This window comes from Schistocerca gregaria, chromosome 8 (assembly GCF_023897955.1).
Source record: "Schistocerca gregaria isolate iqSchGreg1 chromosome 8, iqSchGreg1.2, whole genome shotgun sequence".
In the NCBI taxonomy this organism is placed as follows: domain Eukaryota; kingdom Metazoa; phylum Arthropoda; class Insecta; order Orthoptera; family Acrididae; genus Schistocerca; species Schistocerca gregaria.
The window spans coordinates 280,400,830-280,414,215 of record NC_064927.1 but is presented as its reverse complement, the minus strand read 5'-3'; the positions used below and the strand labels follow the sequence as shown (position 1 = coordinate 280,414,215).

At 37.7% G+C, this 13,386-nt stretch overlaps 1 protein-coding gene across 7 annotated transcripts in view; it reads right to left on the bottom strand.

Annotated features, from left to right (window-relative positions):
- Positions 1-236: 236 nt before the first annotated feature.
- Positions 237-13,386, bottom strand: part of LOC126284242 (bifunctional 3'-phosphoadenosine 5'-phosphosulfate synthase) — a 339,327-nt gene continuing 326,177 nt past the window's right edge. For all 7 annotated transcript variants that reach the window (XM_049983031.1, XM_049983032.1, XM_049983034.1 and 4 more), the window contains 2 exons: positions 12,370-12,616; positions 237-1,355 (listed from right to left, as the gene is read on the bottom strand). In XM_049983031.1, coding sequence (XP_049838988.1) covers positions 1,258-1,355; positions 12,370-12,616 — 345 coding nt within the window. In that variant the 3' untranslated portion in view covers positions 237-1,257. The remainder of the gene's footprint in view (positions 1,356-12,369; positions 12,617-13,386) is intronic.

The window sequence follows — 13,386 nt, the reverse complement described above, 5'->3', positions numbered from 1 at the left end:
CTTTTTATCCTTTCACACCATATGATCATTTATTGTCACACAGGGTAGATAGATTAAGTGTTCATTCCTTTTGATGGATTGAAAGTAATTCAGCACCTTTAGAATATCATATGTGGTATTCAGGTCAGTATGTTTATCACAGTTTACTGGATTCAACTAGGAGGCACATGTGTTTTCTCTGAAAGTTGATGGTCACATATGTCCTCAGCAACAACAGAACATTAGAAAAAAATTAATAGATTTCTATAAATTCTTTTATTGATAATATTTTTGTAAAAGGCACTACACCATTTTTGACAATAACATGTATTCTGAAATAACAAATATAACATAAGTCATAATTTAATTTGAAATGGCATGTATTGCACGCAATGGGGAGGATTAAAAATTACATAAAATATACAAACAGCACATAGCACCATAATTCACATTGTTAATACAGATGTCATCCTTCCTTCATGGCAGATGCAATTGTACAGACATATAAGCTGAGAAGTGCAAAGTTAATTTTTCTTAACTAACATATATCATATGATACAGCTCTTTGGAATGTACAATAAAAATCTGGTGAGTATATGTGCCCCCTTCTTCCCTTCAGCAGCAGTGTGAAGATATACTGTAATGCTTCACAGAAAAGAAAATCTTCTGAGAATCAGTGCAAACCACTCATAGATATTGAGGTTATCTGTCCCAGATACATTGCCTGCCCTTTTCTTCTCTTACCTCAGTATTTCATATCCTTTCAGGTACATGAAACAATGCAGCAGCAACATCCCACAGTCGCTGAATGAATAACAATTGTTCTGTGAGCTTTACAGCTAAATGCAACTTGTTTTGAAATACAGACTTGACAAGTAACATACTTACCAAGTGACTTAAAATTGGTAATGTTACAGTTAAAGGTAAAATGCATATTTTCATTTGAAGATACAGTGAATATCTTACTTGCAGAAACACATGTGTTTGGAATGCTCTTTTTACATTTAACATTAAAAAATAATAATGTGCAGTCATTGTAAGACGTTTGTGACTTTAAGGGAATATTAGGGCTCTACTCCAGTTAACAATATTTGCATACATGTGGTTTCCACAATGTTTCTGAATGCAAAAGATCCTTAGTCATACATTTTTGCAACTGACTGAAACAGCCAGCATTGTACTATCACAGTAATACTGTAGCTCAAGTACTTAATTTAGAATTGAAGCACTAATTCTTTCTTCAAGCAACAGCTACAGTTCTGCACAACAGAACACCCATTACTTGTTCTGAAGTGACTGGTAATATCCTGACAAAACTTTCCATGCTTTTGGGGCCATAAACCCATCTGGTGGAAGCTGTCCAGAACGAGCCAAACCTGTAACGACAGAAAAAATGCTTTTAACTTTTCAAATTTGCAGATCTGTTCTTTTGCTGGCATGTCATTTTTCAACTTCATCAGGAGATTATGACCGCTTGTTGTTCTTTTTTGTGTATAGCCATCACTGGTGAACATTTTAAACATTTAAATTAACCATGTGCTAAATTGAAGGTTGTAAAACATGTGATGCAGATGATGCAGTTATCTATGGTGAAGTATTACATCAGAGAAGCTGCATAAATATTCAGGCAGATCTTGAAAGGATGCAGTTATCTATGATGAAGTATTACATCAGAGAAGCTGCTTAAATATTCAGCCAGATCTTGGAAGGATTTCAAATGATGCAGAGATTGGCAGTTTGATTTAAATGTCCAGAAATGTAAAATTGTGCAATTCACAAAACAAAAAATCATAATGTCCTGTAACTATAATATCAACGAGTCACTGTTGGATTTGGCCATCTCATACAAACATCTGGGTGTAACACTCCGTAGGGATACAAAACGGAATGAACACATAGGCTCAGTCATGGGTAACGGAGGTGGCAGACTTCTGTTTATTGGGGATGAGCAATCACTCTACAAAGGACATTGCTTACAAATCATTTGTGTGACCCACCCTAGAACATTGCTAAATCATTTGTGTGACCCACCATAGAACATTGCTCAAGTGTATTGGATATGTACCAAATAGGACTAACAGGGGATATTGAATGCATATAGAGAAGGGTAGCATGAATGGTTGTATGTTTGTTTAATCCATGGGAGAGTGTCACAGGGAAACTAAGAAAATGAACTGGAAGACTCTTGAAGATAGATATAAACTACCCCAAGAAAGTCTATTAACAAAGTTTCAAGAATAAGCTGTAAATGGTGACTCTAGAAATATACTATAATCCCCTATGTATCACTCACATAGGGATTGTGAGAATAAGATTAGAACAATTACTGCACACACAGAGGCATTCAATCAATCATTCTTCCTGCACTCCATAAGTAAATGGAATAGGAAGAAACCCTAATAACTGATACAATGGGTCATAGTCTCTGCTGAGCATCTCTTGGTGGTTTGCAGAGCATAGCTGTAGATGTAGATGTGGACTTTATATACTCATTCAACCTAACAGTTGGTGAGAATGGTGTTGCTTCTTGAATTTACCAAGGCTCTGGTCCCCACCCAGATGATATCAAGTAGGAACATAAAAATGCAAAACATAAAAATGAATTTACAGTGACCACGGCATGACAGAGCGTATAGTGGACGGGTACATGAAAAGTAATGATGTATTCCAGGCTTTCAGATCTTTGTTTTTCTTCATAGGGCTAGTAATGATTACATGTACTATGCTGATCACAGTAACATTTGTTGTCAACTTGATCTTGTAATGTATTAAAAACAAAGATTCCAAGACTTACCAAGCGGGAAAGCGCCGGTAGATAGGCACAATGAATAAAACACACAAACACACACACAGAATTTCGAGCTTTCGCAACCGGCGGCTGCTTCGTCAGGAAAGAGGGAAGAAAAGGAAAGATGAAAGGATGTGGGTTTTAAGGGAGAGGATAAGGAGTCATTCCAATCCCGGGAGCGGAAAGACTTACCTTAGGGGGAAAAAAGGATAGGTATATACTCGCGCACACACACATACACGCATATCCCCGGGAAGTTTCTTTCTATTTTATTTACATGATCTTGTAATGTAATAGACTGAGATGCACAAATAGTAGTACAGTGTAAATTAGAACGCAGCTCATGGTCTATTGGTTAGCATTGCTACATCTGGATCACGAGGTCCCAGGTTCGATTCCCGACGTGGTTGGGGATTGTCTCTGCCTGGGGAATGGGTGTTTGTGTTGTCCTCAAGACTGCATCATCATTCATGGGAATGGTTAGATTGGACTGTGTACATATTGGGAATTTGTATGGGTGCTGATGACAGTGCAAGTTGAGTGCCCCACTAGCCAAACATCATCATCATCATCATGTGTAAATTAAGAGAAAGACATTAATACAACAGTACTGTAAATTACACATACTGTAAGAATTTTACATGCGGGTCAGTGTTAGGTCCAAGCAGTAGCAGTAATAGGAGAACTGTTGACTTGTGGTTTGTGGTGGAGATGACAAGTTGCAACTTTGTTTGGCAGAAATAAATGAAGAAAATTTACAGGATGTGTGTTGATTTATTTTTATTTCAAACTGCAAAAACCAAAAATTTGTTTGGCTCAGAAAATCAAGAAAGATACAACCTCAGACTTCTATAGTGAATGTGAATGATTTAAAATTGCAATAGCATCATTTATGGACACCTTCAATAAGTCAAGAATAGTGTCAATACAATAGTGAATTGTTACATGCTAAAATAACTATTTTCCCATAATTTGTTGATAACTCTTTTACATTTAGAGTACAATGCAATGTGTGAAATTGTATTTAAATTTATGTGTTACGTGTGTGAACAGAAATATATCAATCTGCAGAATACTTTTGTTTACATACGGTGTTTCACAATTCCTATTACAGGCTTGTAGTGATTGTAAAGGGGACTTAATAGATAAAAGTTCTGACAAGAAACCCATGCCCAGAAATCTACCGTTTGTATATAAAATAAGTTTGAAGATCAGATCACTTTCAAATCTCCTGATTCACAGTAAGGCTAAAAACTGAAAAGAAGGTGTCATCATCAGCCCCTGTTGTGGTTATGATATCACGTACAAAATCATCTGCAAGAAACTGGTACATTCACAACTAGCAGGACTGGTTGTGGTGCTCCACAGGCGTGCCACATTCTCAATTTTCAAGGTCACACACTTCATCATTTAGAAGAGAAGCCGACGATGAGTATTCAAAACACTGCTGTAGTGTTTTGAGAATTTCTGTGTAAATTCTACTACTGCTCAGCCTTTTACTGTCTCGAACACACAGTATTTCAGAAGTGAGTGTGGGATCATAGAATTGTATCTACTGTGTGTCACATGTTTGTGTGTGTTTGAGATTCAGAGAAGAATGTAGACGCGGCAGACGAACGGCAATGACAAGTATTTGTCGGGTGATTCCTGGACGTTTTAGTGAAAGTGTATGGTGGAACCATGGAGCTTCTATGTTATTCTGTGCTAATTATGTCAGTGACCATTGTTATAATAACGAGAACAGTTGAGATGGTAATCTTGATAAAAACTCTTCTCTTAGCCTTGTTGAAGGGAAGACATGTATCCTAATTCATGTTGAGACTGGATATGGTGTTTAAGCCAACTTTCTCTTAATATGTAAATTAGTTTGTTTCTGAAGTTTGGAGACATGAGAGGCTTACTAAACAGTATATATTTATGTGAAGAGCAGGATTTGTAATATGTCTGAAGTTCAAATATACGTTGTTAGTTGAAGCAAATGAAACTTTGTATGTCTACTTATTTTTATAAGTAGAAAGAGTCTTAAGAGATTCCTGTACCTAGCAGCATACTTCAGAGAAGGAGTGAAAGAGAATTTGCAGCAGCAGGCTAGCCAGCAAGGAAGGTCAGCCGAGCATGTCAAGTAAGTCATCTCGTACAAGAAGTGGAAGTTAGTATATTTACTTTGCTCTTAAACTGTCATCCAAAGCCGTTAGACTGCTGATGCCATGGGCTCCTGTGGAACACACAGGTCTGAGCTCATTGTGTGGTGATGGTACTCATTATTCCAGAGAGTACTGCAGAACAATTGATAAGTCATGCTTAAAACACTTGTAGCATAGCAGCTGTATGGGTTGGCAGTATGAATTATACCAAAGTATGTCAGGGGCCACAGTTGCCACTCAAAGGGCATCACACCCCATTAAATACCGGAGCACTAAGCTATGGCAGACCGTTCTCTTCAGTGCACTGAGTCGTGTACAGTCTCAAGTTACCGCCGAGTCAACCATCATCTCCGAGACTTAGTGTCCACAGGCATCTTATGCCAGCTCTGGAGTCTATGTAGGCATCACCAAGAGGCATGGTGACAGGACTTTATTTTAGAGAATTTGTAATAATTTCAAATGTCTAATTGTGATGGACATTCCACAAGTAGAAGCACAATTTGTTGTTGTTGTTGTGGTCTTCAGTCCTGTGACTGCTTTGATGCAGCTCTCCATGCTAATCTTTCCTGTGCAAGCTCCTTCATCTCCCAGTACCTACTGCAACCTACATCCTTCTGAATCTGCATAGTGTATTCATGTCTTGGTCTCCTTCTACGACTTTTACCCTCCACGCTGCCTTCCAATGCTAAATTTGTATTCCCTTGATGCCTCGGGACATGTCCTACCAACCAATCCCTTCTTCTATTCAAGTTGGGCCACAAACTTCTCTTCTCCCCAATCCTGTTCAATACATCCTCATTAGTTACGTGATCTACCCACTTAATATTAAACATTCTCCTGTTGCACCACATTTCGAAAGTTTCTATTCTCTTCTTGTCCAAACTATTTATTGTCCATGTTTCACTTCCATACATGGCTACACTCCGTACAAATACTTTCAGAAACGACTTCCTGAAACTTAAATCTATACTCGATGTTAACAAATTTCTCTTCTTCAGAAATGCTTTCCTTGCCCATTGACAGTGTACATTTTATATCCTCTCTACTTTGACCATCATCAGTTATTTTGCACCCCAAATAGCAAACCTCCTTTACTACTTTCAGTGTCGCATTTCCTAATCTAATTCCCTCAGCATCACCTGACTTAATTCGACTACATTCCATTATCCTCGTTTTACTTTTGTTTATTTTCATCTTATATCCTCCTTTCAAGACACTATCAATTCCATTCAACTGCTCTTCCAAGTCCTTTGCTGTCTCTGACAGAATTACAATGTCATCGGCAAACCTCAAAAGTTTTTATTTCTTCTCCATGGATTTTAATACCTACTCCAAATTTTTCTTTTGTTTCCTTTACTGCTTGCTCAAAATACAGATTGAATAACATCGGGGAGAGGCTACAACCCTGTCTCACTCCCTTCCAACCACTGCTTCCCTTTCGTGCCCCTCGACTCTTATAACTGCCATCTGGTTTCTGTACAAATTGTAAATAGCCTTTTGCTCCCTGTATTTTACCCCTGCCACCTCGAGAATTTGAAAGAGAGTATTCCAGTCAACATTGTCAAAAGCTTTCTCTAAGTCTACAAATGCTAGAAACGTAGGTTTGCCTTTCCTTAATCTTTCTTCTAAGATAAGTCGTAAGGTCAGTATTGCCTCACATGTTCCAACATTTCTACGGAATCCAAACTGATCTTCCCCGAGGTCGGCTTCTACCACTTTTTCCATTAGTCTGTAAAGAATTCGCTGTGACTTATTAAACTGATAGTTCGGTAATTTTCACATCTGTCAGCACATGCTTTCTTTAGGATTGGAATTATTATATTCTTCTTGAAGTCTGAGGGTATTTTGCCTGTCTCATACATCTTGCTCACCAGCTGGTAGAGTTTTGTCATGACTGGCTCTCCCACGGCCGTCAGTAGTTCTAATGGAATGTTGTCTACTCCTGGGGCCTTGTTTCGGCTCAGATCTCTCAGTGCTCTGTCAAACTCTTCACGCAGTATCTTATCTCCCATTTCGTCTTCATCTACATCCTCTTCCATTTCCATAATATTGTCCTCAAATACATCACCCTTGTATAGACCCTCTATATACACCTTCCACCTTTCTGCTTTCCCCTCTTTGCTTAGAACTGGGTTTCCATCTGAGCTCTTGATATTCATACAAGTGGCTGTCCTTTCTCCAAAGGTCTCTTTAATTTTCCTGTACGCTGTATCTATCTTACCCCTAGTGAGATAAGCCTCTACATCCTTACATTTGTCCTCTAGCCATTCCTGCTTAGCCATTTTGCACTTCCTGTCGATCTCATTTTTGAAACGTTTGTATTCCTTTTTACCTGCTTCATTTAATGCATTTTTATATTTTCTCCTTTCATCAATTAAATTCAATATTTCTTCTGTTACCCAAGGATTTCTACTAGCACTCATCTTTTTACCTACCTGACCCTCTGCTGCCTTCACTACTTCATCCCTCAGAGCTAGCCATTCGTCTTCTACTGTATTTCTTTCCCCCATTCCTGTCGATTGTTCCCCTATGCTCTCCCTGAAACTCTGTACAACCCCTGTTTTAGTCAGTTTATCCAGGTCCCATCTCCTTAAATTCCCACCTTTCTGCAATTTCTTCAGTTTTAATCTACAGTTCATAACCAATAGATTGTGGTCAGAGTCCACATCTGCCCCTGGAAATGTCCTACAATTTAAAACCTGGTTCCTAAATCTCTGTCTTACCATTATATAATCTATCTGATACCTTTTAATATCTCCATGATTCTTCCATGTATACAACCTTCTTTTATGATTCTTGAACCAAGTGTTAGCTATGATTAAGTTATGCTCTGTGCAAAATTCTACCAGACGGCTTCCTCTTTCATTTCTTAGCCCCAGTCCATATTCACCTGCTATCCGTTTTCCTACTGTCGAATTCCAGTCACCTATGACTATTAAATTTTCGTCTCCCTTCACTACCTGAATAATTTCTTTTATCTCATCATACATTTTTTCAATTTCTTCATCATCTGCAGAGCTAGTTGGCATATAAACTTGTACTACTGTAGTAGGCATGGGCTTCGTGCCTATCTTGGCCACTATAATACGTTCACTATGCTGTTTGTAGTAGCTTACCTGCACTCCTATTTTCTTTATTCAGTATTAAACCTACTCCTGCATTACCCCTATTTGATTTTGTATTTATAACCCTGTGTTCACCTGACCAGAAGTCTTGTTCCTCCTGCCACCGAACTTCACTAATTCCCACTATATCTAACTTTAACCTATCCATTTCCCTTTCTAAATTTTCTAACCTACCTACCTCATTAAGGGATCTGACATTCCACACTCCGATCTGTAGAATGCCAGTTTTCTTTCTCCTGATAACGACGTCCTCCTCAGTAGTCCCCGCCCAGTGATCCGAGTGGGGGACTATTTTACCTCCGGAATATTTTACCCAACAGTACACCATTATCATTTAACCACACAGTAAAGCTGCATGCCCTCGGGAAAAATTACGGTTGTAGTTTCCCCTTGCTTTCAGCCGTTCGCAGTACCACAACAGCAAGGCCGTTTTGGTTAGTGGTACAAGGCCAGATCAGTCAATCATCCAGACTGTTGCACCCGCAACTACTGAAAAGATTGCTGCCCTTCTTCAGGAACCACATGTTTGTCTGGCCTCTCAACAGATATCCCTCCGTTCTCGTTGCACCTACGGTACGGCTATCTGTATCGTTGAGGCACGTATTGGGAATCTTTCTGGTTGAAGATCATTTACGCAGTTGTCCATTCCCAACACATTGTCCCCCTGCATGCTTATTGTGAAGCCAGAAATTTGAAATTGATCCAATCTTCAAACTTATTTTACACACAAACACGAGATTTCTGGATATGGTTACCTTATTAGAAGTTTATCTACTTAGCCCCACTGCAACTCTTAAAAGTCTGTAATCCAAAGTTAGTAAAATTTACAACTCGGTTCATTCAAGTTCAACAGTTATGAAACATGATACTGTAATTAAATGTGAGCATACTTCCCTTGCAATAACAGATGCAGACATAAGTAAAAAGCACAATGTAGGACTATCTGATGACAAATTCAAAGTAGATGTGCCAGGATGGTTATGTCTATAGTTAGTGCTATCTGAACTGCGAAACTAATTCATCTTATTGGTAACAGTGCAAAAGGAACAAACAATAACTGACAAATGTTGCACACTTCTTTTCAATGCAATAGTCAAAAAAAAATTGTGAGAAGATGTCTGGATTGCAAAAAGAAAAGGAAGTATGTCACCTTTCATCAGGACAACATAATTGTATTCAAAAGTGTTTTGACAAATGGGAAATTGAGAAATTTGAAGTAAAAACAAAAATTTTTGGAACATTGTTATAGAGAAAACAGCAATTTTATGATATTATAACTTACTTAAGTAAACACAGTTGTGATCAAATTTCAGTTGTTTATTTCTATTTTTAGATGTTTGATTTTGATCTTCTCAGAGATCATCTTCAGATCTTACACTCCTTGATGAGCATAGGAACAGCAGTGTTCTCCGTGCCTGCACAGATGGACCTACACCATGCCAATAGTTCTTACAGTCAACAAGGAATGTAAGACCTGAAGATGATCTCTGAGAAGATCAAAACTGATCATCAAAAAATAAACAACTTTAATGTGATCACAACTGCATGTGCTGAAATAAGTTATAATATTTAGTAGACCTTCTACAGTTATTAACACTCCTAGTGCAACTGGGGTCAATATGATCCCATAAGCACACTTTGAAATAAAATATCTCCCTTGTTTTCAAAATAATTATTTTCAAAATTTGACTTTGTCTCTCTAAGATGCTTGTATGCAATGAAATTGTTCAGTTTTACATTTACAACATATTAAAATTCATTCATCAGCTATGAACTGAGTACAACTGGAATCAGCATGGCCCCAATCTAAAATTTTTGTTTTGTCTCTTGAATGTAACATTATGAAAACAGTACGGCAAATGTTATGTTGAACAGATGTTAGACGAAACACCTGCAACAACAAAACTAACATTTCCCACTTATTATGTATACCCATTGTTGCCATTTCTTGTCTCAGCCATTGTTGTGTATTGCCTCAGTTGTTTCTAGTGTTTTGCCTTAGTGTGTGCATGTACTACATTATGACTAGAAAACATTTGAGTAGTGCTGAAATACAAGCAATTTTCAATGAAGAAGAGGAATTAGGAGATATACCATCTGATGACGATGAAGAAATTTATGCTATGATTTCTGGAGGTTAAATTCAACTGAAGATTCTGATGAAGATGGAGATTTGGAAACTCTACTTCCTGAAGTTGTTGGCATCTCAGATCAGAATGTTTTCAAGTAAGTACACATAATCTACCATAGGTCTGCAAAAACTTTAATGGTAGTACTACTACTAATAATAATATGTAAGTATATATGTAAAATAATAAACCCATTTTTTTCAGGTCAAGAAATCTAAATGAAACATGGGGAAAAAATCCTGTTAGATTACATGGGAGACAGCCAGCACAAAATATACTGAAGATGGCTCCAAGTGCCATGAGGCGTACTGTAAGGAACATAAATACTGATCAGTCAGCATTTGAATTATTTATGAAGTCCAGCATTTTCCAGATAATTCTGAAGTGGGCCAACAAAGAAGGCAGCATTACTTTCAGTAACAAATGGACAGATATTGATGGAGAATAATTTGAATGCTTTCTTGGCCTGCTTATTCTTGCAGGAGTGTACAAATGCAACAATGAGGGCATAGTGAATTTATGAAACAAAGGCATGGCTGACCTTTCTCAATAGTTAAATATATAGGAACCGCTTTACAGAAATATCATGCTGTATTTATTACAGTTGATGAATAACTGGCAACTTTTAGGAATAGGTGTCCATTTGCCAATACATCCCCTCAAAACCTGGAAAGTATGGTATAAAGATATGGACTGCATGTTACAGCACTAATAACTATGCCACACTCGTGCAGGTGCACACAGGAAAGGGCGAAGGCCAACCTAGAGAAATAAATCAGGGAAAAAGAGTAGTGTTAGAACTGATAGGACATTTATCCAGAGTGGTAGAAATATCACAACAGATAATTTCTTTACAAGTTTGGAGTTGGTAAAGGAACTAGAATGAAAACAAATGACTCTGCTAGGAATGCTAAGAAAAAGTCATCATGAACTACCTGCAGAATTTATAGAAGCAAGGGGAAAAACTGCAGCTCCATGTCTTTTTGGAAGCCAGGCATCAGCCACAATTGTCTCCTATTGCCCAAAAAAGGGTAAGATAGTGCTCAGTATTATGCATTTCAGAGAGGAAATAGGTGACAGTGATGTAGCAAAACCTATTATAATTCTAGACTATATGGCAACTAAATCAGGTGTCAACACAATTAACTAGTTAGTCAGGACCTACACCACAAAATGTATGACAAGAAGATGAACCATGGTTATTTTTTTTATAATATTTTCGATAGTAGGGCCCTAAATGCTTTCAGAATTTGGCTGGACTTAAATCCTGACTGGAATAAGAAAAACCAATTACAGAAGAAGAGAATTTCTTCTGGAACTTGGAAAAAGTCTAGTACAGAAAAACAGAAGTTGGCGCAGTAAAACTTATCTTCCTCATCCTCCTCCTTCAGCAGAAGTGCACAAAGGGGCAAAACATGGACGGTGCTCCCCACGTGAATGTTCAGTGGATAGGAAACATTCAAAAACGTGCATAAGATGCTTTCTTTTGTCTGTAAACAACATTCAGAGATTCTTTGTTTTAAATGTAAAGAGTTGCTTTGTTTTAAATGTAAGCATCTATGAGATCAAGGATTAAGATAAGACCTGTAAGTGCTTATGCACGTAGTTCACCTGGTTTCAATCAGTAATGTATGCTTTTATGTCAGTTCATTAAAATAAATAAAATTTTGCCAACATCTCCCAGGTTAATTACTTGGGGTGCTATTGACCCCAGCAGTACCCAGTGTAACAAAAAATTCTGGTAGTAGGAGGGTTAAGTGGCATAATTTTTCCTTTTATTAGACTGCCTAACATAGTCAGCTACATATGCAAAATATGAAATTACTTTAACAGAAAATGCACGTCCATATTTAATCACACAGCTACTGGTGAGGCAGCATTCAGATAATGACTCAGTCAGAATCAAATTTCAGAGATGGAATCTACTCCATGGTGAAATTACCTATATGAGACTATGCTGATAAATAAGTGCATATTTTCATCTCAGATGCAGTCTTTCAATGCTGAGATGATAAATTTCGTCCCTGCCTGTGTGCCACAAACATATATCACTGACCAGGAATCAAACACTAGGTTTGTAATCAAACACAAAACATTTAGATTTGTGATGACACTTGCTAAATGGAACAACAAACAATATAGAAAAAAGGGGTGAGGCAATAAAAAAGCTGATACTCTTAATGCTTAAACTGGATATCATTTACCTCTCATCTTTGTTCCTGAGATGAACTCAAAGTCCTCTTTACGCTGAGGTTCAAAGAACGCCATACGTCCAGCTTTCTTGTCATACGCAGCTACTCTGAAAGGTATTATTTCAAGTGCAGACAGCCCAGGAGCCATACGCAGCACACGAGCTCCATGTGTTGCATCATACAGGTCTCCTTTTTCACGCTCTGGATGAGGCATGCCAGCTGGATCTCTACCAACTATGTAAAAGTTTGCTCCAGCATTCTGAAAAAAGGAAAATACATACAATTGTTAGTGTAAATGTTGACTTTTGAGGAACTGTATCAAAAGGAAAATTCACCCAAGAAGAACTATAAAATTATGACACCGAATTTCTGGTCATTACTTACCTCCAAGATGCGAAGCTTTTGATACTGCTAATAAACACTGATAAAAGTATATGAAACTACCCTGGTGTTCAGAACTATAGTTCCTTCCTTGGAGAGGATAGAGGGCTGGGTTGGGGTCTGAATGACTTGTCCTTGATTTTTAACTTATACCTACTTCTTTCTGGGGAGGAAACCAATATTTTCATAAGCCAGAATAGTTTGTGGACTTTTATATGTGTCTACCGGCAGTACTAAAAATTTTGACTCATAGAGACAGGTATTGGCTGTAAATTCTCTTACATAGATGTTGAAAAAAATCTACATACGTATTCTGCAAACTGTTCTGAAGTGCATGGCTTTTTAAAAAGTAACATAGCAGAGATGCTAGGTCATAGATACACAACAGGAAGATAGTCTTTTTGTTGTGGCTATCTGCTACTCAGCATCTCCACTGTATGGTGAAGAGCAAATACCCTTTCCATAATAAGTCAAATCTATTATAATATAAAAAAAATGATGAATATAATTGGCAGAACAACTTTATCTTTCAAAACAGTGTTGCTCTTATAATTATAACACCCAAATGCTGTTCACCTATTAGTGCACCACAACAGCATTTGGAGCCAATTATAATTAACAAGTGCATTTCGGGCTCTAGAGAATGGA